Genomic DNA, 27984 nt, shown 5'->3' on the forward strand with positions numbered 1-27984 from the left:
TTGCTTCTTAAACTGGTCCAACAGGAGTGTTCTTACTCCCACACCCTCTCACCAAGCCTGCTTCTGATTTGTGGGGACTATCACAACTACAGCATGACTGTTTAACCTTCAGTATGTTTTTAAAGACTGCATCTACACAGGCAGCCCAATTCTGATCTTTTTTTCACTAATTGGTCTTGACCAATCAGATCAGCCAAAATACCAATTAGTGGGGAAAAAATAGTTGGGCTCCATTTACAGACAGCCCATGTGATATTGCCATTTGATCCAGATACTCAGATCCCAATACCATCCTCAAAACAAAGTATTTAAAGCTAGAATCGTTATTTGAAACAAAGCATCACCTTGCCTTTGTTTCTGTAGGCCCATCCCTGAGCTTTTTAGAGAAATGTAACCGCTCAAATTCATTAGCTGAGATTTAGATGCAAGAACTGATCATTCACGATATCAAAATGATAGTTTTAACCATGTTGAGGCAATACAGTGTGTTTAACATTGGGGTATGACAGTTGAACTAAGCACAGTTGAACTAAGCTCATGAGGTGTAAATTCTATACCAATTGATTTGAGTAGATCATTAATCTCAGTCAAATCATGGATGTAGCAATTTAGGATTTTAGCTTTGTGACATTAAGGTCATTTGAGTCCAAGGAAGGAATTAGAGTAGAGGTTCAAAGTAATCCACTTCATATTTTTAATTCAATTACTTAACAAGCATATGTACATAATTCTTTGTATGTCCAGTCCGGTATAGTAGATACCAAAAAAAGTTAAAGAAAATCAAGATATTTTGAACTATAGACAAAAAAGATAAATGTTGACTATGCAGGCTCCAACATGAGTTGTTACACTTCTTAACCCAACTCTTGTGAGGTATATTCAATCTACCAGCCCACATGTCTTACTGAGTCACTCGTTTCTACACACAGCGAGAATGAGATATATTGCAAAGGGCAGCAGACACCATGTACATTACTGGAAAAGGTCAAGCACAATATGCTAAGGCCCCTTCATTGACAAGAAGCAATACAAGCAAACTTCACTTGTCACATTAAAGTTAGATATCAGTGTATGAAAAGGGCTCAGAAGTTGACTCAAAGAGCCTGGTTTGGTTAATCAAGATGAGAGCTCTACTGCACTGCAGCCACACAGTCTTGGAGGTGAAGTCTGCTTATTGCGTGTAAATGACAAGTCTACCCTGCTAATTCAACCATGTCCTTCCTCCACAATGACTCCACTTGAGTAGGTGATTCAAAAGATGCCCTCCGTTGGAAATTGCATCTCTGAAAAGCACACATACCTGTACAAAATGTTTTAATTTTTATCAGATTGCTTCGCAGCTTAAAGTTGTCATCTGAGAATCATTATACATGTTCAGTCTTAACTGGGAAATGCCTACAGTCTCTCCATCTAACAATACTCATCCACTTGTACATGCATATATAAATACATCTGATTTCTAAATTGAAGAGGATATTTATCCAGTGTCCACTTTCCATTCCAAAGCTATAGAACAGCTGACCATTAACCCTGTATTGCTGCCTTTACCCTCTTACATTGTGTGATTAAAGAACTTAAGTACAGACAGTAACCTGACAATCTGAGGGCACCTTCCTAACCTGATGCATTTCATACTATGCATTGAATTCCCCACAAGAGATAACTCGTTTTGGATGACCTGGTGGCCATACCATCCATCGTGTTGCTTTAGTGCAGAGACTGAGAAATAGCTGGTGAAAACTGTTACATTTCAACATCATATCCAGAGGGGAAAATGACCACCAAAATAGAGAACTGGCCACTCACCATTCATTAAATAACAAAATGTTATACCGTGTATACAATTTGAAAAAGTATAGAACAGCCAATAGAAAATAACAGAAACCGTGTACTTTGGTCAATAAATTACAAACAAGCATTACCAGTGTGGGGTAGCCCTAATTGAAGAAAAACCAGTCAGCATCAACTAGTAGGACACTGATGTGCAAAAAGTAACTTTGGGGTAATTTACTGTTTACTCAGCAGTGTTAAGTGCATTGGATGGGTGGGCACACTGACATTCCCAGACTGCAGGTGCTGCCCAGCCACACTCCTCTCTGGCTCCATCCTACATTTTGGTACCACCGGTCAATTGCTATCAAGCCGAAGAGAACATAAAAAAATGGTCTTTAGTCTTCCTCTGACCACACCAATGGAATATGCACCGTCACTCACACACCACTTTCTAAGATTGAACAGGAATAACCACTAACTGGGTGATTGTGTTTTAGCACTAAGAGATTTGGAATTAAAATTTCCATTAGGTCTTCTCAGTTTAGGTAAACACTTTACTATGCACCGAATCATTAATATGGTATTTTTGCTTTGAGGTAGGCTATAATTGGAAAGTGGAAATAATATTTCTTAAACCTTAGCTCTTCAGTTAATTTCCTCCCTGAAATCTTAAAATTCATGAGCTTGCCCTGAAGTGTCCTAAGGGGTTCTAAAATAACATGACTAGTCTTCTCTTTAAGGTGGAAAATAATGAGACTGACAAGCCCAAAACCAATAATGTTAGGTAAAATGTATAATATTTAATTCAAGTTATATATTTCCTTAAATAGAGAAAAGCTAGAGTCCAAAACTTCTCATCTGAGATCAGTCAAATATAATAATAGATGCACTTAAATCATGATCTGTAATGTAACAAAAATAAAATTGGGAAAATAAACTGGACTGGTATTGACAGAACTTGCTCTGTGCTGCAGATGAGTTGTAAAACGAAAAACTTTCTCCTTCCTCGCCCTGTGTATGAATGTCTATTCCCCAAACATTGTGCAATTAAAAACACTGCTTCCCTGCTCAATCCACTGTTCTTCCCACTCCATGATGTTTGTCTTGGCTCCTTAAAATGCGTGCATATTTCATCTTTGTGCTCAAGCCATCCTCTTGGTTTGTGTAACCTTGACAACAAGCCAAGCCAGTTGTCCATCCCTCGCTCTTTGCCAGTGTTCCGTTTATGTCTTGCAGGAATTTTTGGTGTCAAAGGAATGCTAAATAAAGGAATGGATGCATCTTCTTCAGTCCATGCGTGTACATTTCAATGTTTTATGAGATATGTACACCAACCATACATACAGTGAAAGAGTTTGTGTGTGTGTGTGCATGCGCGTGTGTGTGTGTGTGGTGTAAGAGGAAACAATGGACAGGTGGAAATGTTCTTGTCGGTTATGCATGGGGATGAGTCGTGCCAAGGAAGTCACTGGAAGACAAATAAAATCAAACAGAAATACGTTTAGCACAACTCAGTACAAAGGCAGCCAAGAATATAGACACCTACTGTACAACTAATTGCCTACATTTAATCATTTCTGCTCAGTTGGCCTAAGGTCAAGACACAAATTGTCAACAGTGAGATACTCCTTGCTACTGTGTATATGTGCGCAGCTGGTCTAGCTGCTGTACCTGAGTATGTGTGGCAGCTCAGGACTCCTGTAGATGAACTTGTGCTTGTAAGCCAGAGAGACAGGAAAGGGGATGAACTGAAGCTTGTGTCCACTCAGGCTCTTGGACTGGGAAGCAATGTTGTACAGCTGGGAGGAGGGGGAAGGAGATAAACACAATGGAGTTATGGGAGGATTGTGTTCAGTCCAAGTTAAAAGAACAGCAAATATAGACCTGGCCCTGCTCTGAACTATGACTTCTGTGCTATAGAGTGTTACACAGAGGTCTGCAGTGGTGATGAACATTTGAGAGGTTCATATTTATTTTTTAGAAGCCAATGAAGAAGATGACCAATTAATTAAAAACAGAATAGTAATAAAATAATTATTTTTTTTAAATGAATTCTATTTCTGTGTGTTCCTTCACTGCTATAATACAGTAGCTCAACTAAAATCTCAGAATAGCTTGGGATTTTGGCAATGGTCCTTTATCAACTTCCCCAGAGTCAGATGAACTTGTGGATACCCGGAGGTTGCCAACTAGCATTAGCGCAATGACTGGAAGTCTATGGGAACAGCTAGCACGCAGTCATTGTGCTAAAGTTAGTTAGCATTGGCTCGCAAAACTACCTCCAACTTCATTCATACTGGACGCAGCGACATAAAAATGCTATCCAAGAGTACATCTGACTTTGGGAAAGTAGATAGTCTACAAAAAATCCCGAACTATCCCTTTAAATAAAACTAGTCATTATTCAAGTTTAATTGGTCCGAGGTTCCCACTTAACTACGTTGAAATGAATACCGGCATTGGCATAGACAGAATTCATTTTCAGAATTAGATTTTTTTTAAATCTTTTAAATTTGGGGCATTTTAAAGAGATCATAAAAAAAAAACACTATACATTTTAGCTCATTCAAGTGATAGAAATTTGAACAGTAACGAGCAAGTCTTTTTCAAGACGACAGCTGATTATTAATGACCTGTATTAAATCTATGAAATTAACTTTGTTTTTTTTTAGTAGATCAAATAGCTTCCTGTGTCCTTTGAAAAAGGAGGACCAGATGAAGGCTGTACGAGGTCGTGATGATGTGGCTGACTTTAATGAAGCCCAAACTAAAAAGGATACCTTCTTCCCTAGATGAAAGGGCACGACTGAGTCATCCTCGGCATGAAGGATAAGCAATGGACAGGATATGTGGTCCACACTACAAAAGAGAAGAAACAAGCTCAAATTACAGTCAAGTCTCTGAAGATCTTGGAGTGTCTGAATATGCATGGTTGGTCGTATGTTAATGGTTAATGGCCCTATGGTTCTTATACTATACTAGTGCTTGGCAACTCCACGAGAAAGTACAGCACAAAGGAAGTCTTGACATAGAGGAATGTCCTCTGTAGGCCACCTATAATACAAGTCTGACCTTCCCTGAGTTAGTCCCCTCAGCACATTCCAAAGGACATGGAGAAAAGGCATGGACAGAGCCTGGGTCGGCCAGGTTCAGACTATGCCTCTGCTCTTTAACATGCAAACATGCAGTCTGTTAATCTGTTGATATAACATTTGATACAAGGGTTCGAGCTCTTGATGAATGGTTGTGTGTCAGAGAGAACTTATTGACGCAACAAGCAGTTTGTATGAAGACACCAGTTTGAAAACATATGAGCAGGAACAAGTGACGTGACACACCGCTTTAAATCTAACATTAAACTAAATGGTCTGGAAGGAATCAAGATCAACCTACTTTTCGTCACTGGCAAATCGAATGTCGTTTGCTGATATGGTATCTAAAAAGAACCATTCAAAGCCTGGAAGGTACCGGTAGACCTAGAAGAAGCAATGACACAGACAGTAGCTAATAAAATAAAAAACATTACATCAAATATAATTAAATAAGACTCAACATGTAGTCAAGGGATTAAGAGGAAATGCTTGCCATAGAGAAGGGGTGGCTCTTGGCCTCCTCTCGGATGTTGGTGAATGGAGATTCCAAGACTAAGGAGTTTGGGGGCGTCCCTAGAAAATAGAAAGTCATTCAAATCAAACCAACCTTCATGAAACATAACCATACGTATCTAAGATGTAGCAATAAGTTGCCTTGAATTCACTTCCTTGAATAAAGCAGTCACAACTAGCCACTTTCTGTGACCCTGTAACTCAGTCAGATGGGTGTGAAAAATTTAAGCAGTGGACACTTGAACTACCACTGGAAGAGGCGCCTTGTGTCTGGTGTGTTAAGGTCAACAGCCAATGAGTTAGTTCCTCCGGTAGTACACAATACCAAGTCTGAGTTAATGTTTCTCACTTGCTATGATCTGACTAGTGATTGACTATACTTGAAAATGGGATGAAGCCTCATAATACTACTGTATGAGCATTCAACCTGTACAGGCCATTGGGTGTGGAATGCTTGTAAAAGTCCACGGTGGACCCAAGCATGTGCCCCTCAAACTTAACGTTACATAAATGTTGCCAAAATATTTTGTCAAACTTTTCAGAATCCCTCCCTGGACTCCAAATCAGGCTCTCCAAGTACACAACACAAGAGGGTAAACACAAGAGGGTAAGTTGACCCACTTCATTTAAACAAAACAATGGCACAGGTATATGGATCGTTCCACCAATTAGGGACCTTTTGAATAGTGTAACTGAATAGTGTAACTTGGTGAATTTTATTTGACCTTATTTTAACAGTCATAAAGAGCACATGTTCAACTAAATAACCCCCCCCCCCATTTCAAGAGAAAAAAAGAAAAGACTATAGTAAATGCCTATTAAGTGCCAAATAAAGTAAGTGTTGAAGACTTCATCTTTTAAATCAGCAATGAATCCACTTGTGGCAGGGGGAATGGAAGCTTGTTGTGTGCAGGGAGGGGTAATTGAATGCAAGCGTAACATATATATATATTTTTTTTTCTTCTTAATTGTTCAAACATTTCCAGCTTGTCCATCTATGGGTAGCAGGGTTGACGAGTTATGCTCAACCTGATAATTTTTATACCACAAAACACCAGAAAATGGCCAAAAAGAGTAGAACCAGCTCACCTGCTTTTACACTGTGATTTGACTGTTAGATGTTCAATGTCTCTTGAAGTTAATACATTTTTTAATTAGGGAGTAGTTATATTTTTTATGAATCACTAATAACATTTCAAATACAATATCTGATTTATTGCATTTTAAAATGTGGTCCATCTTAAAAGGGCACTTCATTTAATATAACAAACTTAAAAATAGATATTTGTGCACAATTTCTACTTAAAGTGCAAAAGGAACTCATTTCATGGAACAACCCATATAACACCTTAATTCTAAGGCCACTTTATTTAAACTCTAAAAATGTGTGACTTGTTTATCTAAAACATTTTGTTGCGTGATACACGCAGCGCCTCACTAAAGGCTACATAAATCAAGTATATACTTGAATATTCGGAAAGTATTCAGACCTCTTGACTTTTTACACATTTTGTTACGTTATAGCCTTATTCTAAAATTGATTAAACTGTATTTTTTCCTCATCAATCTACACAATACCCCATAATGACAAAGAAAAAAACTGGTTTAGAAATTTTTGCAAATGTATCAAATAAAAATAACTGAAATATCACATTTACATAAGTATTCAGACCCTTTACTCAGTACTTTATTTTATATTGATTTTATTTAACTAGGCAAGTCAGTTAAGACCTTATTCTTATTTACAATGACGGCCTACCAAAATGCAAAAGGCCTCCTGCGGGGACGGGTGCTGGGATTAAAAATACCAAATAAAATATAGTACAAAAACACACATGACAAGAGACAACACAACACTACAAAAAGAGAGACCTAAGACAACATAGCATGGCAGCAACACATGAAGCACCTTTGGCAGCAATTACAGCCTTGAGTCTTCTTGGGTATGACGCTACAAGCTTGGCACAGCGGTATTTGGGGAGTTTCTCCCATTCTTCTCTGTAGATCCTCAAGCTCTGTCAGGTTGAATGGGGAGCGTCACTGCACAACTATTTTCAGACCTCTCCAGAGATGATCGATCGGGTTCAAATCCGGAACATGGCTGGGCCACTCAATGACATTGAGACTTGTCCAGAAGCCACTCCTGCATTGTCTTGGCTGCGTGTTTAGGGACGTTGTCCTGTTGAAAGGTGCACCTTCCCCTCAGTCTGAGGTCCTGAGCACTCTGGAGCAGGTTTTCATCTAGAAACTCTGTACTTTGCTCCGTTCATCTTTCCCTCAATCCTGACTAGTCTCCAAGTCCCTGCTGCTGAAAAACATCCCCACAGCATGATGCTGCCACCACCAACACCATGCTTCACCATTGGGATGGTGCCAGGTTTCCTCCAGATGTGACACTTGGCATTCAGGCTAAAGAGTTCAAACTTGGTTTTATCAGACCAGAGAATCTTGTTTCTTATGGTCTGAGAGTCCTTTAGGTGCCTTTTGGCAAACTCCAAGCGGGCTTCCATGAGCCTTTTACTGAAGAGTGGCTTGCGTTTAGCCACTCAACCATGAAGGCCTGATTGGTGGAGTGCTGCAGAGATGGTTGTCCTTCTGGAAGGGTCTCCCATCTCCACAGAGGAACTCTGGAGTTGTCAGAGTGAACATCACCTCTCTGACCAGTCTCCCCTGATTGCTCAGTTTGGCCAGGCAGCCAGCTCTAGGAAGAGTCTTAGTGGTTGCAAACTTCTTCCATTTAAGAATGATGGAGGCTAATGTGTTCTTGGGGACCTTCAATGCTGCAGAAATTTTTGGTACCCTTCCCCAGATCTGTGCTCGACACAATCCTGTCTCAGAGCTCTACTGACAATTCCGTCGACCTCATGGCTTTCTTTTTGCTCTGACATGCACTGTCAAAATGTGGGACCTTATATAGACAGGTGTGTACCTTTCCAAATCAGGTCCAACCAATTGAATTTACCACAGGTGGACTCCAATCAAGTTTTAGAAACATCAATGGAACATCAATGGAAAGAGGATGCACCAGCTCAATTTTGAGTCTCATAGCAAAGGGTCTGAATACTTTTGTAAATAAGGTGCTTTTTTTATTGAATACATTTGCAAAGAATTCTAAAAACCTGTTTTCGCTTTGTCATTATGGGGTATTGTGTGTAGATGAGGGGGGGGGAATTATTTCATCCATTTTAGAATAAGGCTGTAACGTAACAAAATGCGGAAAAAAGGGGTCTGAATACTTTCCGAATTAACTGTATTTAGCCTGGGAGGTAGGAAGTCACAGCCTTAATGAGCAGATGCTTACCTCTGTCACACAGACGTCGGACTAGGTTAGTGGCCACCCTGGAAAATTTGAAAAATAAATATTTAAAAGTTACCACTCTGTAAATTGACTGATTTACCAGTACAAACACATTCACCCAAAGTATATGTTCATCCAATTGTTGGTTCATAATCATACAAGAGTTTATAATTTTACACAAAATCTATTTGTGAAATGTTGAGCTGAATGTGATGGAGAGACAGATGTCTGTGTTCCTACCCTGTCCCCAGTGAGTGGCCCCAGACATTGAGGGGTTTGCTCCCCACCCTCTCCTTCAACCACTGGTAGAGGAACAGGGCATCTGACGTCATGCCTCCCTCAGAGGGACTCCCGTCTGAGTCACCCCAACCTGGAACAACCAGAGAAGTATGAAACAAGGGATGAATGGTGATCTAAGATCAGATGATCTTTTTAAAAGGGATATTGTGATTGTTAATAAACTTTGAAATAGCTCGAAGTAGAACCCCACTTACCTCTGTAATCAAATGTGACTACGTGGTAGCCTAATAAACTAAGGACCTGGGGAGGGGAAGCCGAAATGCATCAAATCTCAACTCCAGATCAGACTGAAAGCAGGTCAATTCACAAAAAATGTATTGAATTCTGTTTGTTGGTCAGTACTCAATATAGCTAGATACAGTATGGGTGGGATACAAGCGAAGCAAGTTTGTGTGTTTGCAATGAAATCCTCTCACCTTGTAGAGCTGAACTCTATGGTCCCCTCCTCTGAAACAGACAGGATGGACAAGTTTATACACCAGGTGAAAGGTGAAGCAACATATCTCAGCCATTCTGAAGAGCGCATTGTGTTAATATGTACAAGTTCCAAGGTTGTGAGTCAGCTTCAACAAACACATATTTAAAGGCGGAAGGTTGTCATGTGAGTTAAGGGTATACGCCAGGGGGTACTGGACCAGAGTAACACTTAGATGGTACAATGAAAATGCTTTTTAAATCTAAATGTATGATCACCTTGTCCCTGCGTTGCCGTGAAGATACAGCATGACTGGATAGGGGGATTTAAAGGTACTGTCATACCACTCTCTGTCCTTCCCCTGCGCCTCTTTCCACATCTGGTCTGGAACTGTGTGCCTGGGTGGAACAGGAACAGTGATAGACAAGGAGAAAGCTGTAAGCAATGTACACAATAGACTAAGAGGTGTGGGGTGGGACAAACTGGTTTGATATAGGCTAGTATCATCTGTACTTGAGTCTAACCGGGGACAAAGACTGTGCTGTAAGAACTATCAGATTGGAGTAGCCTACATGTTTTACATAACTGGACACACAACCCCCATGTTCTAAGAGAATAGCCCTGAACAGAGACTTGTCTATTTACATATCATCACCTCAGCCTTTAGTCTTTATCTACCACAACCCACACTGCTAAACTCCTCTGGGCTCAACATGCCTTTCCCAAAGTCAACGTTCCCCAGTTAGTCTGCTCAAGTTCCGTCCGGTAAACATCCACAGGGACTGCGGTGGTCTCCCCCCTGTGGTCCAGTCTCTTCTGTATCATTCTCAGACACACACACACTGCACCTTTTCCCCAGGAGGCAGTGCGTTATTGTTTTCCCAGCCGAGGAGTTCATTACACCCCCGAGACAGCTAGAGGGCTGTGTGTGAGAGATCGCAAGAGAGCGCGCAAGGGAGAGACAGAACCCTAGACAGAGCTGCATTTCCTGACAAAATATCAAAAATAAAACAATTAGAGTGCCATTTCCCCATAAGACAGTGGACAGTGTCTGACAGACCAACCTGCACATGTCCTCTATGCCTTTGTATGGTTATTTTTACCTTTTATTATTGTTGATGTTACTGATTGTGCCGTTGACAATCTTGATGATTATTATTTTAATAATGTTAATATCGTAAATCACTTAATCTCCAAACGTACACTTTGGCAATATGTATATTATATCGTTATGCCAATAAAGCAAATTGAATAGAGAGCGAGCGAGAGACAGAGAGCATAAATAGATGGCGCCGGAGGGCATGGCTGCCGTTTTACGGGCTCCTAACCAACTGTGCTATTTTGTTAGTTTTTTCGCATTGTTTTTAACTTATTTTCCTACCGTCTCTTATGACCGAAAAGAGTGCCTGGACATCAGAACAACGATTACTCACCTCGAACTGGATGAAGAGTCCAACGCAAAGGATATACTGCTTCCTGGAGACCAGGCCCAAATCCCCATCATTCACGTGAAGAAAAGACGGAGATACAAGGAGTGAAGGCCGGGGTGCATTGTGAGGATTCATAGGCGAGTGAGAAAATCGCCACTACCATCGGTTATCTCCCGGGTGGCGCAGTGGTCTAGGGCACTGCATCGCAGTGCTAGCTGCGCCACCAGAGTCTCTGGGTTCGCGCCCAGGCTGGGCTGGGTTCGCGCCCAGGCTCTGTCGCAGCCGGCCGCAACCGGGAGATCCGTGGGGCGACGCACAATTGGCATAGCGTCGTCCGGGTTAGGGAGGGTTTGGCCGGTAGGGAGGGTTTGGCCGGTAGGGATATCCTTGTCTCAGTATGTAAAAAATGTAATAAAATGTATGCACTCTACTGTAAGTCGCTCTGGATAAGAGCGTCTGCTAAATGACTAAAATGTAATGTAAAATGGTTCTATTGGCCAACGCGCAATCCCTGGAAAACAAACTGGATGATCTACGGTGGAAACTATCCTACCAACTGGACATGAAAAACTAATATCTTATGTTTCACCGAGTCGAGTCTGAACAACAACGCGGATAATATAGAGCTGGCTGGGTTTTCCGTGCATCGGCAGGACAGAGCAGCTACGTCTGGTAGGGCGGGGTTGTGTGTCTATTTGTCAACAGCCTGTGCGGAATGTCTAATATTAAAGAAGTCTCAAGGTATTTCTCACCTGAGGTAGAGTATCTCATGATAAGCTGTACACCACACTATCTACCAAGACTTCGCATCTATATTATTCGTAGCCGTTTATTTTCCACCACAAACTGATGCTGGCACTAATACAGCTCGTTGAGTGCGGTCTAAGGCCATGAGCAAAAAAGAAAATGCTCATCCAGAAGTGGCGCTCCTAGTGGCCAGGGACTTTAACGCAGGCAAACTTAAATCCGTTTGACATAATTTCTACCAGCATGTTACATGTGCAAGCAGAGGAGAAAAAAATAAAAATAAATAAACTCTAGACCACCTTTACTCCACACCGAGATGTGTACAAAGCTCTCCCTAATCCTCCATTGGGAAAATCTGACCATAACTCTATCCACCTGATTCCTGCTTACAAGCAAAAACTAAACAGGAAGTACCAGTGACTCGCTCAATATGGAAGTGGTCAGATGACGGAGTCTACGCTAAAGGACTGCTTTGCTAGCAGAGACTGGAATATGTTCCGTGATTCATCCAATGGCATTGAGGGGTATACCATCTCAGTCACCGGCTTCATCAATAAGTGCATCGAAAACGTTGCCCCCACAGTGACCGTACGTACATATCCCAACCAGAAGCCATGGATTACAGGCAACATCCGCACCAAGCTAAAGGCTAGAGCTGCCACTGTCAAGGAGCGGGACACTAATCCTGACACTTATAAGAAATCCTGCTATACCCTCAGACGAACCATCAAACAGGCAAAGCATCAATACAGGACTAAGATTGAATCCTACTACACCGCCTCTGACGCTCGTCAGATGTGGCATGGCTTGCAAACTATTATGGACTACAAAGGGAAACCCAGCCACTGCCCAGTGACACGAGCCTACCAGACGAGCCAAATGCCTTTTATGCTCGCTTCGAGGCAAGCAACACTGAAGCATGCATGAGCACCAGCTGTTCCAGATGATTGTGTGATCTCGCTTTCCGTAGCTGATGTGAGTAAGACATTGAAACAGGTCAACATTTACAAGGTTGCGGGGCAAGAGGGATTACCAGGGCATGTACTCAGAGCATGCACAGACCAACTGGCAAGTGTCTTCACTGACATTTTCAAGCAGACCACCATAGTCCCTGTTCCCAAGAATGCGAAGGTGACCTGCCTAAATGATTACCGCCCTGTAGAAATCACGTCGGTAACCATGAAGTCCTTTGAAAGGCTGGTCATGGCTCACATCAACAGCATCCTCCAGGACACACTAGACCCACTCCAATTCACATACCGCCCCAACATTTCCACAGATGATGCAGTCTCTATTGCACTCCACACTACCCTTACCCACCTGGACATAAGGATCAGCTATGTGAGACTGCTGTTCATTAACTACAGCTCAGCGTTCAACACCATAGTGCCCACAAATCTCACTGTTTAAGGACCCTGGGACTAAACACCTCCCTCTGCAACTGGATCCTGTACTTCCTGACTGGCCACCCCCAGGTGGTAAGGTTAGATAACAACACATCTGCCACGCTGATCCTCAACAAGGAGGACCCTCAGGCATGCGTGCTTAGTCCCCTCCTGTATTCCTTGTTCACCCACGACTGCGTGACCAACCACGACTCCATTAAGGTCGACGGGGCTGTAGTCGAGCGGGTCGAGAGCGTCAAGTTCCTTGGCGTCCACAACAACAAACTAACATGGTCCAAGCACACCAAGACAGTCATGAAGAGGGCACGAAAACACCTTTTCCCCCTCAGAAGACTGAAAAAATGTGGCATTGGTCCCCAGATCCTCAAAAAGTCCTACAGCTGCACCATTGAGAGCATCCTGACCAGTTGCATCACCGCATGGTATGGCATCTGCTCTGCATCCAACCAACCGTAAGGCAATACAAAGGTTAGTGCGTACAGCCCAACACATCACTGGGGCCAAGCTTCCTACCATCTAGGACCTATATACCTACTAGGCATCAGAAGGAGGGCCCAAAAAATGTTTTAATACTACAGTCACCCAAGTCAGACTGTCCTCTCTGCTACCGCACGGCAAGCGGTACCAGAGCGCTAGGTACAAAATAATCCTTAACAGCTTCTACCCCCAAACCATAAGACTGCTGAACAAATAATCAAACAGCCACCCGGACTATTTACATTGACCCCCCCCCTTGGTTTTTACACTGCTGCTACTCGCTGTTTATTATCTATGCATAGTCACTTTACCCCTACCTACATGGAGAAATTACCTCGACTAACCTGTACCCCCGCACATTGACTTGGTACCGGTACTCGCTGTATATAGCCTTGTTATTGTCATGTAATCGTATTTTCTTCACTCTATTCTTGAACTGCATTGTTGGTTAAGGGCTTGAAAGTAAGCATTTCACGTAAGGTCCATCTATACCTGTTGTATTCAGCGCATGTGACAAATACAATTTGATGAGAGAGACGAGAGCCGGATCGAGAGACGCCATCATGAACAGCAGATTGTGGTCACTGAGAAAGTGCAGTAATGTCCTGAGCAAAAGTCAAATTGGATTCCTACCAAATTATCAAACCATATTTATACCTTGCATACCCTAAATGATAAACATGTTAAATCAAAAAGCTTGAGCGATCAACAGCCCCCGATCTCACTCGTAATGACACAGAAATAAAATGGCTCCTGTATGCAGATGATCTGGTGCCGCTGTCCCCCACAAGAGGGGCTACAGCCACAATTAGATCATCTGCAACAGTTGTGTCAAACCTGGGCACAGAGAGTCCATCTCAAAAATACAAACATTATGATATTCCAGAAAAGGTCCAGATGTCAGGGAAACCAACATACCTTTTTACTAGACTCCACTCATAACGCACACACACGACAAAAAATGTGCTCCACAGGGAACTTCAACTTGGCCGTGAATGAACTGAAAGAAAGGAAGGAGGGCTTTCTATGCCATTGAACAATCTATTAAATTAAACAGCAATTAGGATCTGGGTCAAAATATTCTAATCAATAATAGAACCAATTGCACTATATGGCAGTGAAGTGTGGGGTCTGTTTACAAAGCAAGAATGACAAATGGGACAAACACCCCAACTGAAATCCAGCATGAGGAATTCTGTAAGAGCATCCTCAGAGTACAGAGAAAACAACTCCAAACGCATGCAGAGCAGAATTAGGCCAATTCCCTCTTCTGATTAATATCCAAGAAAAGAGCCACCAAATGTTATCATTTAAAAAAACAAGTGACTACCACTCATACCATTACAAAGCCCTCAAAAGCCAAGAGATGACCATAGAAATGAGTCCTCAGCCAGCTGGCTCAGTTCACTAACCCCTACCTACCCAACAAAGCCTCAGGACAGCACTCAGAAAACCTGTCCCAACCAAATCATCACGAAGTAAAAATAAAAAGCTCACCTATTGGAAAGACACCACAAAAAATATAAGTAAACGTCAATGCTATTTGGCCCTAAACAGACAGTACATGGTGGCAGACTATATTACCACCGTGACTGATAGAAAACGGAGAAAAACACTGACTACGTACAGACTAAGTGAGCACGGCCTGGCAATAGAAACTGACCGTCACACTCTGCCCTCAGAAAGGCCAAGACAGAGCTGCATTTTCTCCTACACTGCGAGAACTATACAGAGATGCAGGCAATTTTCTTACCCAGAATCTAAAACAAATACTTTGAAAACAGAAAAGGAGAAAATCCAATATCTCCTGGAACAAAAAAACCTTTATGCCATATTAGCTGCAAAATATGTAGCTTCCTGCCACATCCATAGGGACAGCCAGTGGAATGACCAACCAGAGCAGCAACATTGCTACTTGTATCTTTCTCACCATTTCATTATTGTCCTAAATCATTTCTTCCTGAAGTGTCCTGTTACTGGTTACTACTCATTGAGTATTATTATTTTTCCTATTGTCACCTGTGTCATCATTGACTTGATATGTGAAAGTAGAGAGCGAGAAAGAAAGTACGAGATCCATCCCACACAGTCTTAGCCAAGCAGCTGGTGTGTGCACATGTCTTCTTACCATACACCAATGTTGACACCAGTCTCTGGCTGCAGGTAGAAGTTAAAGGTGTGGTTCAAGCCATGGTCTTGTGGCCTTTTCAAGTCAATGAAATAGGGCAGCCGCACTGCAGGGGGTGGGGTTGGGTAGAGGGTAGACAGAGGCTGTGTTAGATGTGCTAAGACAATAACATATCACTGACAAAGCAGCAGCGCTCAGCTAAAATCCACAGGACAGCTGCTCTAGAAATAGCAGGGCTCTGCCTCTTTCCACTCTATAAGGTTACACGAGACAGTCACAAGTCACCGTCCACTTCCTGTACAGACATATACTGTTTCACTTCCTCACTGAAAACAAAGAAAACCTCTAACTGTCTGCCATCCACAAGACGTTTGGGTCTTTAGCTGCACTGCAAACCATTCAAAAGATCGCAAAAGAAAATCAGATGTCACTGAGTGGGACAGAAAAGCATGTTCAAATCTGATGGGGTTACATGTTTTACAATGGGTAGTTCCAGTACTGGATGTTGATTGGTTGAAACCAAGTAACTAGAATCAGATGTGGTCACAACACACCACTCAGTACTACTGAATCAATGTTTTAGGTGCAATCCTGCCCATTGCTGCCTATAATGCATGAAACTACTACAGTTACACACTGCATATCAGATGGAGGGAGCGGTGAAGGCTGTGTATTGCATGCTTGCAGATGGAATATACACCCTCTTAACTGCCTCTGTCTGGAGTTTCGTGCTGTGTTGGGTTTCAGGTTCAATTGATGAGCAGGCTCTCATGTGCACACATTAGCACATGCACCCTTGCTTATGTATGCAGTATGCACACTTACTAAATGAGCTACAAGTATCCACCTACCAAATGAAACACGCAGAGGCCAGAGTTAACTGATGAAGCAAGCTTATTTCGTCTCATAAATGTTTTATTAAAAAAAAAATCTTAAATCAATGCAAACTAGATTGAACAAAACATGCCTTACTGGTTTCTATATCTATACTCACCAAAATTTAAAAAGACTAGTTTTGCCTGAATGGAGGGGCATAGTTTGACGATGAAGGGGATGGTTATGTAGACTCCCAGCACCCACAGGAGGATCCTCTTCAATCTGCCCATTAGGCCATATCTGGAACACACACGCAGGGGAGAGACAATGTCAGCATTTTACATTGTTCTTCAAAAACTAAAGTAGAAAACATTAAGATTTTAGATGGCTAATTTTAGATGGCCTAGTGGTTAGAGCGTTGGGCCAGTAACCGAAAGGTTGCTAGATCGAATCCCTGAAATGACAAGGTCAAAATCTGTCGTTCTGCCCCTGAACAAGGCAGTTAACCCACTGTCCCTAGGCAGTCACTGTAAATAAGAATTTGTTCTTAACTGACTTAGTTAAAGGTTAGATAAAAATAACAGTTAGATAAAAATAAGTTAAGACTACAACGTTCTGCTATCCATTCCAATTGTACACAGATGTGTACAGAACTAAAATAGTTTAAAATATTAAGCCTAGATCATAATGTGTTAGTTATCAGGATGGGGGTTCAGAGTTCAGACTGTTTAGGAAAAAACAACTCTTCCCTGTTCATACAGAGTAAAACCAGATGTTGCTTGGCTCTATCCTAAGAATTCAGAGGGTCATGTGGTTCAAAGAGGGTCATGACAAAGTCCTCGTTACAACAGCCTGTAACCTGCACCTTTCCTCCCTTCCTTCCAAACTGTTTCATCCAGCTAGACGTCAGTCTGAGGTTAAGCTGCAACCACTGCAGAATTCTGACCTGGGAGCAGTGGAGATCATGACATTTCAGAGAGACGTTAAAAATATCAGACAGAAAATGCTGTGTAAAACACACTGCACCTTAGCCTTGCTCAATGCAACCCTTTATAATGAGGAAGTTCTACATGGCCGTAAGTCAGAGTCAAGCCTCGTTCACATTACCAATAATGTTACGTTGTGCCGTATGTCATGCATTTCAAATGGGGACGTCCACAATGGAGTGGAATCGCAACACCCCCTTGCGGTTGAAGGCTCCATTGCGAGACGGACGCCGCATACTTTCAAATGTTCCAAACTAAGCATCGTCTTCAGTCCAGCCAGTGTCGAAGAACAGGAAGTTACCAAAACTCTGCAGGTTTTCGGTGATGGCTTTATGGGATAGCTAGCAACTTGTAAACAATTACCCATTCCTATAAGTGAGTACTATTTTAATAGTAATGTTAAATACACACTGGCTGTTGCCTCCCATTTAAGTTTAATGTGATTAAGGACGTTTGTTTTTTTATGACAATTATTAGGGGGAGGTCACTAGCTATAGTGGCATCTTAAACCTAGGCTAGATTTTTAGCTCTGCAGTGCAAGCCAGCTTGACTTGCTATAAAGTTAGAGAAACAAGTTGATGAAAAAGTAACAAAACATGTTTTATTATCACCTAAAACATATTTATCCTTTCTTGAATGATTTTGCAATATTCCAAAAATAAATGCCATCTTGCGTTGTTACACTTGTCCGTTCAGTAGCGAGGCAAGACTCTGAAGATGACGTACGGCATAATGAAATACGCCACAATGTCTACGGTGTATGAAGTCTAAATTGGTGTCAGCGCTTCTCTGAGCACACCGTATTTCCTAGAGTCTTGCTTGGGACAGAATGTGTAACTTTATGGCAAGTTAATAGGACTATTATTTTAAATGAAAACAAACTACTGCTACCCTCTGGGAGAGCTGCTGTAATAACAGAGGGACTGCTGATAGTCAGGAAGTTACCCATCTCCCTTCTAGGGCTATGGACAAATCACTTTGTTTTTCCTCCAATATTGATGACATGCCTTATGACATAACTTACCCCACATGGAGGGTGAAGTCCCTGACAGATACTAGGCCCAAACAGCACACCCTGCAGCAGAGGAACAAAACAAACGTCCTCCAATCCGTGAAACAGACCCCACAGACGCCAATGAAATGAACAGCGATGACCCCAGTGTGACAATATGCAAGATGCACGCATGCGTTCAAGGATGTCCTCATGTCTCTCAATGTCAAAAAGGTCAGGGGAGGGTTGGAGTGGGCCCTCTGCTGCCCTCCCTCCTCTCGCTAGCGTGTTGCATAACGGATCTCTACGGCCCGGTGCACCCGGGGGACTCTGATACTGTATGTCATGATGATGTGGCTGGAGCGTCAGTCAGGGAGGGGGGCCAGGGGAACTGTAATATTCACTACTGGGGGTGTGTCATAATAACCTCTAATTTACTGGATGTGTGATGAACGTAAAGCAAGCAGTGGAGATACTGTATAATTACTGTATGAGTGCAGTGGCACAGGAAAGACTGCTTTATGGAGCTCCAGACATGTCAGTGGGAATAGCGTACAATGGATTATTCACAAAAACATTTTTATAATATGGACAGTTTAACTGACCTAAATTAAGTCTTATCCTGGACTAAATTGCACTTTAATGAATATGTTATAAAGGATCCAGTCAGACTCCGTAGTATAGACAAGGTTAACTAATGCTCATGAATTCTATTTTTAGATTAGCAAAGCCAGAAATAGACCTAGGCCTACTCCATTTAGTCTAGCCTAGTTCTTAAATAGCCTACTTACATTCACATGTAAGATGTTTGTTACATCTGCTGTTGTTTTCAGCCTCTCTACCTGACCATCTTTGCCAGAGATGGAATCTATCAGCTCTAACAAAATCAAGACACACACACACACACACTCAAATGCACCAAGTGCAGTTTGTGCAGACATGCAAAACCCCTTAGAGTGTACACAGAGCTCTCTCTGGCCCTATGAATAATGCAGAGTGCTTGAAAGAGCCTGTTAGATACTGTGTGCTGCGTTATCAAGAAGCCACTGCGAGAAAGAGGGACAGACGTTATCAAGTTAGACACTGGCGTAATAAAAAAAAACACTATCCACGCCTTCATTTGGATGCATTGTATTAGCTCCACCTCTGTCCCCCCCCATCCAACTTAGGGTTGTAGTTATCACAGCAAAAAGTACATCGCCACAGCTTGACTGGCCCTGCATAAGGTATTTCATAGTGCTTTTAAATTCTTATTATTTTAAAAGGAATGGTTATTCTGGTTGCCGGGTATCACAGTATCTTATGACCGAGTCAATTGAAATTCATTTATTAGGCCCTAATATATGGATTTCACATGACTGGAAATACATATGCATCTATTGACCACAGATCTTTTAAAAAGTTAGGGTTGTGGATCAGAAAACTGTCAGTATCTGGTGTGACCACCATTTGCCTCATGCAGCACGACATCGCATAGAGTTGATCAGGCTGTTGATTGTGGCCTGTGGAATTTTGTCCCACTCTTGTTCAATGGCTGTGCGAAGTTGTTGGATATTGGCGGGAACTGGCACACTTGGTCGTACACGTTGATCGAGAGCATCCCAAACATGCTCAATGGGTGACATGTCTGGTGAGTATGCAGGCCATGGAAGAACTGGGACATTTTCAGCGTCCAGGAATTGTGTACAGATCCTTGCGACATGAGGCTGTGCATTATCATGCTGAAACATGAGGTGATGGCGGCAGATGAATGGCACGACAATGTGCCCCAAAATGCCAACGATAAAATGCAATTGGGTTCGTTGTCTGTAGCTTATGCCTGCCCATACCATAACCCCAACGCCACCATGGGGCACTCCCTTCACAACGTTGACATCAGCCCAGTACAGTTGAAACCGGGATTAATCCGTAAAGAGCGTGTGAAAATTCCAACCATATGCTTCAGATTTATACATCCGGTGAAACATCTGGCTCCTTGTTTTGTGGTAGAGGCATTCCCTTGTGTTTTGTTTTTTTCTCTTTTCCTACAGTGTCAGACAACATTTTAGTAGCCTATGTAGTATTCGTTTTGTATTGGAAGTCTCTTTGGAACTCCATCCATGCGGAATCTTGATAAGTGGCAATGCGTCACTAGTTCCCATCTAGACTCCATGCCGTACTCCAACCCTTTTTATCTTCTTTCTGAAAGGAGATCTTCCCCAGGCTTTCGAACAGTACAGTAGAAGCCTGGGCTTCCAAGGATAGCCCTAACACTCACCAGTTGCCACCCTCTCAATAAAATCAACATTGCTTTGTGACTAACATGTGCATGGTGTAATTTGTCATGTGCAGACGACTCCGCATAAATAAATACACCATAGCCAGTCAGTACTTTACAATAGTATGTTACGCTTGCCTGAGTGTGCATACCAGTACATATACCAGAGGGATATAACAGAAAATGCCCATCATCCTCCTCCACAGATAATGAAACAAATAAGCTAGGTTTAGAAACACTGCGGCAGATGCATGTTCAGCCAACTGGAACACAAGGCTGACCAGTTTTGACAAAGCGGACAGCACTCTTGCTTTGTTCAGAACAAGCAGTGTACCAGTCATGCCAACCAAACAGATGGTGGTCTAATTTCACAGGTACGTGGGGCCCAGCATTTTCTTATGGGGTACCTACTGCAGACAGACCTCCAGTTGAACCATCGGTGGGGTGAAGGTTAATTGCCATGTAGAGATAATTCAGTCAAGGGTTACGCAAACAGATCTGCCTGTTTCCACCCTATGCAGGTATAACAACAGGAGGCACTGTTGATCAACAGTGGTGCAACAAGACAGCAGGACAACACCTGCCCTGCTAGCTGGCCTCGAGGCGTTAATGCGTTTAGCTCAGCGGAGGGGCCTGCTGCCATATGGACATGATTACAGCCTGGTAGACATGACGAGATGAAGCTACATTGCATTAGATCACATTGGTCATCCGCTTGGCAGAGAGTATATGTTCTATTGTCACTTACACCGGATAGGTGCAGTGAAATTTGTTGTTTACAGGGGCAGCCATAGTAGTATGGCCCCTTGGAGCAAATTAAGGTTAAGTGCTTTGCTCAAGACCACAAACAGATTTTTCCCTTGTCGGGTTGGGTATTCGAACCAGCCACCTTTCGGTTACTGGCCCAACGCTAGGCTAGGCTAACCACTATGCTACCTGCTGCACTAACCATTAATCAGATTCATAAGGACTTCAATAAAGCCATGTTATCCATGTAAAACAAGGCGACAATACCATGGCAGTGTGGTTTTAAATTAATTTAACTATCATGTCCATCCTGTGGCCAGTGCTGCTTTGCCACAGCTCCCTGTAAAGGACTTCCCTTCCCCCTATCCCTGTCCAAGGTGACAGTGTAACAGCCAGGACCTTGACAGCGCCATGGCTGCAAAAGTAGGGCCAATCAGGGCAGGAGATAACTAATGCAGTCTGACATGGGATTTTGAGAAGAGGCTTTGAGCAGTGTCAATGCCACCCTGTCTGGTTGGGCGGAAAAAGAACAGGCTGGAGCCCTAGGACCAGAGCAAGACTACGAGACAGTCAGGGGTCAGGTATAACCAAAAGGGATCTCCAAGGACCAAAATAATATAAACTTCAGATGGGTACTCACAGCAGAATATGAGTTGCAGTAGATTTTTTTTTAAACAACACTAGAGCTAGGTTCGGCAGATAAATATATTCAAACCCTTTGACTACTGCTGTACATTAGCTGCAGCTGCAGGAGAAGCACCTCCAAGGTTAACAGCTTCAGTGTCTGAAACCAGATTCTTCTTGGTCATTGACACCATAGAGGCTGAACTTGTCTCAACTTCAAGTTGGAATACTTCAGCCCACGAGAGAGCTGGCCATTATGTTCCCAGTGAGGCTTCTAAAAATGAGCCTCTGTGATGAGCACCGCACACCCACACTATATTCCATAGAGAAATAGAAATCCTCTGCTAGCAATGGGAGAGCTGTCAAGAGGGCTGGAAGGATCCTAAAATAACAGCCATGACACAGCCGATTCCAACCGCTTGAGCCTAAACAGCCAATCAGCCCAAAATAAGTAATCCTCATGGGAGGCCCAGTCAGCCAGAGCAATCACAGCCCAGCTTCAAAATAAATAACAGAAACGTCATTTAAAAAAATCTGCATGCTGTGGTTTGGTATGAAGGGCATAACAAAGCAATATTTTATTAGCTAGGAGGTCTGGCAGGCACAGTCGGACATAATCTGAAGCAACTACAGGGTGTTAGTACATGTGCACCCCTATAAGCTAATCAATACTTGGGTTTTAAGCAGAATTAATGCCACTATGCTATGGGGGAAGGAAACAACACTAAATGAGTTAACGCTAGTTCTTCCTCACTAAACTTGATACTGGGTGCTTAGCACAATTTCCCTTTGGAGATTTACGGGCACAGCCACAGAACATTCACACTTGTCACCCTTGTGTGCGAAGTTCTTTCCAGTCAGATCATCATGAACCACCTACAAGCCAGGAAGACCCATTGAAGTTGCTGGCAAAGAGCACCTGAAATTACTTGGTTGATGTCATGTGCAACATGAAGGTCATATTGGACTATACATGTCAGCCAGTCGTGGTGGGAGGGGTTATTCATGTGCATTAGTACAGTCAGTTCATGTATCTAAGGGTGACTGCACATACTGTAGTTATGAACCACCCAACAGCCCTGTACTGCTGTGCAGTAGTACACAGAACAGCTAGTTCCTCATGTATCACATGGGAATGAGTGAAACTTACTCCTCAGCCTGAAGTTACCCCAGCGAATAGCTAGCTTGTCACTGACTGGTGAGACGCTTCAGGGGGGGCGGTCACGTGTGCTAGCAAGGCAGAGGTCCTGAGTTCGCGCCCGGTATGGGCCGAATTGGGAGGAAGTGGTACTCGCTAAGCAAGCAGCGTGACATCCTTTACACTCTGTCTAGAAACACAGTGAAAAAAAATAACATAAGAAACTTATGGTGGAGTCCATCCTGCAATATCTTGCCCAGGCCACTAAAGACTAACTGGCTGGCTGAGACTTCAAGGCAAAAAGAGACCACTGTAGCTAAATAGGCTAAGGAACTGGCACGCATTTCTGCAGAGTAAATCAACATCCCTAAACTTAGCCAAAAAGTTTGATTAAGAAATGGGGCATTTGCTGCCAAATTAGGCCAAAAAGGTCAGACAATGTCTCCTGGACATTCTGTTGAGGAAAGTAATGCTAAAAATGTAATGAGACAAAAATAAACAAAATACAGGAAGTGGATCTGCAAGACCTTTGTGTCTCAGTGTCTGACTGATTCCAGTGTGTTTATTGGAAACAGGTTAATGCACTATGACAGGGCAGCAGCAGTAGCTAGCAGTCTTGACAATTGCAAATCTGACAAAATTGAGACAGAGGGGAAAAAAAATGTGCAGTCATCTTGACAGATTGCAGCTGTGGGAATAGACTGACAGGAACAACACATGACACCACAATAAACCAAGTAGGCAGAGACACCAAGGAAACAGAGTGACCCTGGGAAGCCTGTTCCTGGAGTGTTGGTAAAAGAGGGGAGTGTTGAGAGGAGCACCTAGTGGGAACTGAAGGTCGCTGTGTAACGCATTAGGCTACATAAAGGTACATATCCCACAGGAGGGAAGGGAAACTGCATTCTGCTCTGAGTTCTTAGTTCCTTTGCACTAATGCGTGTCCCTGGCTTTCCAGCCGGCCTTCTGTAAATTATTTTAACAGTGATGCCAGTGCAAGTTAGCAGTGTGCCTATATGCAATGGTCCTGTCCTGACCACGTTTCTATTAGATGTCCCATCAATGGACCCACATTCACACCCAGAAAATACTGTTTGAAGCAGCAGTAGCCTAAACAGCAAATTTGAGCAAGTTCAAATCTAGCATAGTTTTGATACCTTGGAGCTTACAGTTTAATAGCGTTCTTAAGCTTAACTGGCCAATACCCCTGCCCGAGGTAACAAAATCAGTGAATAGAATTTATTCTCCGAAAGAGGGGAAGAATAGCGATGGAGATATCACATCCAGAATAATATTTATCACCATCATTAAAATATAGGACTTCACGTCACACCTGCCCCAATGACCAGAATACAATCATATGGTCCTCTGTCCTCCCACCCAGTTAGTGGAGTTCAGTGATCACAAGAGGTGCCCTTGAAGGATGTTTTCTAACCAGCAAGCTTGTTATATTTATCATCATAGCCAGCCAACTCAAATGTGAATCACTACAACATGGCAGTGTTGAGTTCCAGCCTGAATTCCAGTTTTCTGAACAGGATAGTGACTAAGGACCTGACCACTGTCCTGATGTGAACTGGCATCAGTCCAAGTGGTTACATGAGCTTCAAGGACTGAGAACCGTGGCACTAAAAATACCTCTTCATGAGGTCTCTAATAATCAGTCACCAAACCACAGTGACTAGCTCAGACAAATGGAATGGAATTCAATGCCTTCTTAACTAGAACCAATGTCAAGCCACAGCTTATTTATTGTCGAGACAGAGCTGTATTCAGACTCAGTGGACAGGGCTCTAAACAAGCCTCAAAGCTCATCTCCCTCACTCTACTTAACCTTGGTGACAGGCAAAGGTTCTGAAAGGAGACCGAGGATATTGAATATTTAATCAGTCACCTCAAGCCAGCCCCTACCCTCGAGTGAACTGAAGACTGGTCTTTCAAGATAAGAGTGCCGTAGCTAAAAACAACCAAAAACTAGGCTAGAATGACTTATCACGCTTACCAAAATTAGTCTTGGAATGTGACGAGGGCAGCAATAGCAATCACATTTGCTTATTGATCACTGATGCATCAACATGGGTTTCATGAATACAGTACAATTACAAGTTTGAATTCCATCATAGTCTGAAATGTGGTACTTCTTTCAGGAACAGGTCACAATAACAATGCATAAAACAGGTAGCGGTTATTGTTTTACAAGAATAAATCTCGGAGTGACTTATACCCATTTGTGTGGGATGTTAGTGTAGGCTACTTATTGTTTTTAGTTTGATTAAGTAAAAGCATATTATCTTGCTGTGCGTTTCTGATGAAAATAATTAGATACAGTAGGCTAGATATAGTCCAACTGAGCTGTCATTTGGATAACTAGGCTCAAAGTATAGGGTTGACATTTTGTTAGTCCACTTACATTTAGAGCCCTTATACACTACATATACAAAAGTACGTGGACACCCCTTCAAAATTTGTGGAGTCGCTATTTCAGCCACACCTGTTGCTGACAGGTGTATAAAATCGAGCACACAGACATGCAATCTCAATAGACAAACATTGGCAGTAGAATGGCCTTACTGAAGAGCTCAGTGACTTTCAACATGGCATAAGAACTGTTCGTCGGGAGCTTCATGAAATGGTTTCCATGGCTGAGCAGCCACACAGAAGGCTAAGATCACCATGCACAATGCCAAGCATTGGCTGGAGTGGTGTAAAGCTCTCTGCCATTGGACTCTGGAGCAGTGGAAACGTGTTCTCTGGAGTGATGAATCACGCTTCACCATCTGGAAGAATCTGGGTTTGACGGATGCCAGGAGAACGCCAACTGTGTGCTCCAATGCATAGTGCCAACTGTAAAAGTATGGAGGAGGATTAATGGTCTGGGGCTGTTTTTCATGGTTCAGGCCCCTTAGTTCAAGTGAAGGGAAATCCTAATGCTACAGCATGCAAAGACATCTAGACGATTCTTTGTTTCCGACCTTGTGGCAACAGTTTAGGGAAGTGCCTTTCCTGTTCCAGCATGAAAATGCCCCTGTGCACAAAGCGAGGTCCATACAGAAATGGTTTGTTGAGATCGGTATGGAAGAACTTGACTGGCCTGCACAGAGACCTGACCTCAACCCCATTGAACACCTTTGGGAGGAATTGGAATGCCGACTGTGAGCCAGGCCTAATCGCCTGTGTTCACTAATGCTCATGGCTGAATGGAAGCAAGTCCCCGCAGCAATGTTCCAACATCTAGTGGAAAGCCTTCCCAGAAGAGTAGAGGCTGTTCTAGCAGCAAAGGGGGGGACCAACTCCATATTAATGCCCATGATTTTGCAATGAACTGTTCGATGAGCAGGTGTCCACAAACTTTTGGGTCATGTAGTGTATAATAAGGGGATTATAAAGTATTCACTTGGAAGACACAGTAATCCCATAAGTAATGTGGGCATACCCATAGGTCTTAAGATGTAACTCAAAGTACCATCCTCAGATAACAGCATATCAACAGCTCTGTGCCTACGGTATGTACATCGTTCCACACCCACCCCAAGCAGTTCCACTCCTAACAAAAGACAACTAAAGTTATCCAGTAAAACCTGTGTGACCGGAGGCAGAGGGATAACTGTTTCATATAACTTAAAATGTATTCACAGTGAAATGGCCCTCCTATAACCTATTCAAAGGTGTGGGTTACAATCTTGAAATATGAATATGTCCTCATGTCAGACTGCCTGGGGTGGAAGTTTGAATTAAAGTATGTTTGTTAAATACACATTCATATTCTTGAACCCCCAATCTTCCACAACACAGTAATGAGATTAGTGTACTGGCTGGAAAGGTGTAGGTTACCTATTAGACTTCCATGGTGCAAACGTGCCTTACCTTCGAAATGGTCTGCCCATTGTTTTGTCAGATTCCGACCTAGATGGTACACAAGGCTCAGGAACCCCTTCCCCTCTCTTGTGACAGTAGTTTAAATCCGGACTGCTGTCAAGCAATGTGTTGGTGGAAGAGCTGTCATGGTCCACGGTGAGCGAGTTATTTCGCTTTCGCATCACTGAAATGTAAAAGCACAATGTGAAAGAAAAGCGACAAAGGAGGTGTAACACCGTCTATCACTATTGCATTTGATTTGACAGCAATACTAGACAGCGCCGGTGATGTAGTTTGGCAACGAATTCTCGGTAAGAAGCCGGGTAAAGATGAGGTCAGGGTGCCGTTGTTTTCTCCTCCAGCACCGCTGACAATCAGCACTTTTGCTAGCTACATTGTTTGTAGAAGTCCGATATCTGCAGAGACCAGCTGATCAAATCAACCTTTCCCCTGGGTTCCCATTTAAGCCAATCAGAGCAGACCAGTACGCCATCTTTTTAAAGGAAATGTAGCTACATAGCTAACTCGTCATTTAGATCTAGCTAGCAACTTTTCAAAACACACCACCTCAGTTATCTAACTAGTAACTAACTACATAGTATTGCAGAATAAACCCCCATATATTCCAACATTGAACTAGCTAACATATTAACTGTGACATCTAAACTATCTCCACCAGCTAACCTAAATTGACAGCAAGTGGTTTCGCGTGAAACACTAACGTTAGCTAGCTACAGTTAACGACACTAACTAGCTAAGCAACACAACATGATGTTTGTTGTTATATTCGAATGCAAATACTATTTATGGTTTTAATAAAATGAAAATGACAAAAATACAATACCTTTATTATTATTGTTTTATTAAACTGACAACATGACAAGCGAGGACACCGGCAATTTGCTGTCCACCAGCGGTGACAGCAGCAGGCGCGGTGGGTTGGTATGGTTTGTCTTTCATCGGTACCCATAGTTTCCGCTTACGTGATCAT

At 42.7% G+C, this 27984-nt stretch overlaps 1 protein-coding gene across 4 annotated transcripts; it reads right to left on the minus strand.

The window, feature by feature from the left end:
• Positions 1–670: 670 nt before the first annotated feature.
• Positions 671–27947, minus strand: abhd12 (abhydrolase domain containing 12, lysophospholipase). Of its 4 annotated transcripts, XM_071379901.1 has the most exons (15): positions 27838–27947; positions 27003–27177; positions 18406–18456; positions 16574–16695; positions 15580–15685; positions 9670–9789; positions 9393–9423; positions 9171–9216; positions 8917–9046; positions 8680–8717; positions 5359–5438; positions 5167–5249; positions 4554–4632; positions 3445–3572; positions 671–3241 (listed from the first exon to the last, which is right to left on the minus strand). In XM_071379901.1, the coding sequence occupies exons 2-15, from the start codon at positions 27173–27175 to the stop codon at positions 3208–3210; spliced, it is 1221 nt and encodes a 406-aa protein (XP_071236002.1). In that variant the 5' UTR covers positions 27176–27177; positions 27838–27947; the 3' UTR covers positions 671–3207. The 4 variants fall into 4 exon arrangements, with proteins under 4 accessions (XP_071236002.1, XP_071236005.1, XP_071236001.1 ...); XM_071379904.1 differs by lacking the exon at positions 18406–18456; XM_071379900.1 differs by lacking the exon at positions 27838–27947 and having other exon boundaries at positions 27003–27659.
• Positions 27948–27984: the final 37 nt, after the last annotated feature.

This window comes from Salvelinus alpinus, chromosome 32 (genome assembly GCF_045679555.1).
Source record: "Salvelinus alpinus chromosome 32, SLU_Salpinus.1, whole genome shotgun sequence".
Lineage (NCBI taxonomy): Eukaryota > Metazoa > Chordata > Actinopteri > Salmoniformes > Salmonidae > Salvelinus > Salvelinus alpinus.

Bases quoted from the DNA above. Each gene is read 5' to 3' on its own strand.
- abhd12 (XM_071379901.1), bottom strand. From the start codon at position 27,175: ATGCGAAAGCGAAATAACTCGCTCACCGTGGACCATGACAGCTCTTCC. The intron at 9,790-15,579 runs GTAAGAAGACAT...TGTTCCACCCAG, and splicing joins GGTGTCAACATTGGTGTATG to GCACACAGTTCCAGACCAGA. The intron at 4,633-5,166 runs GTAGGTTGATCT...TCTCTTTTGTAG, and splicing joins CGATTTGCCAGTGACGAAAA to TGTGGACCACATATCCTGTC.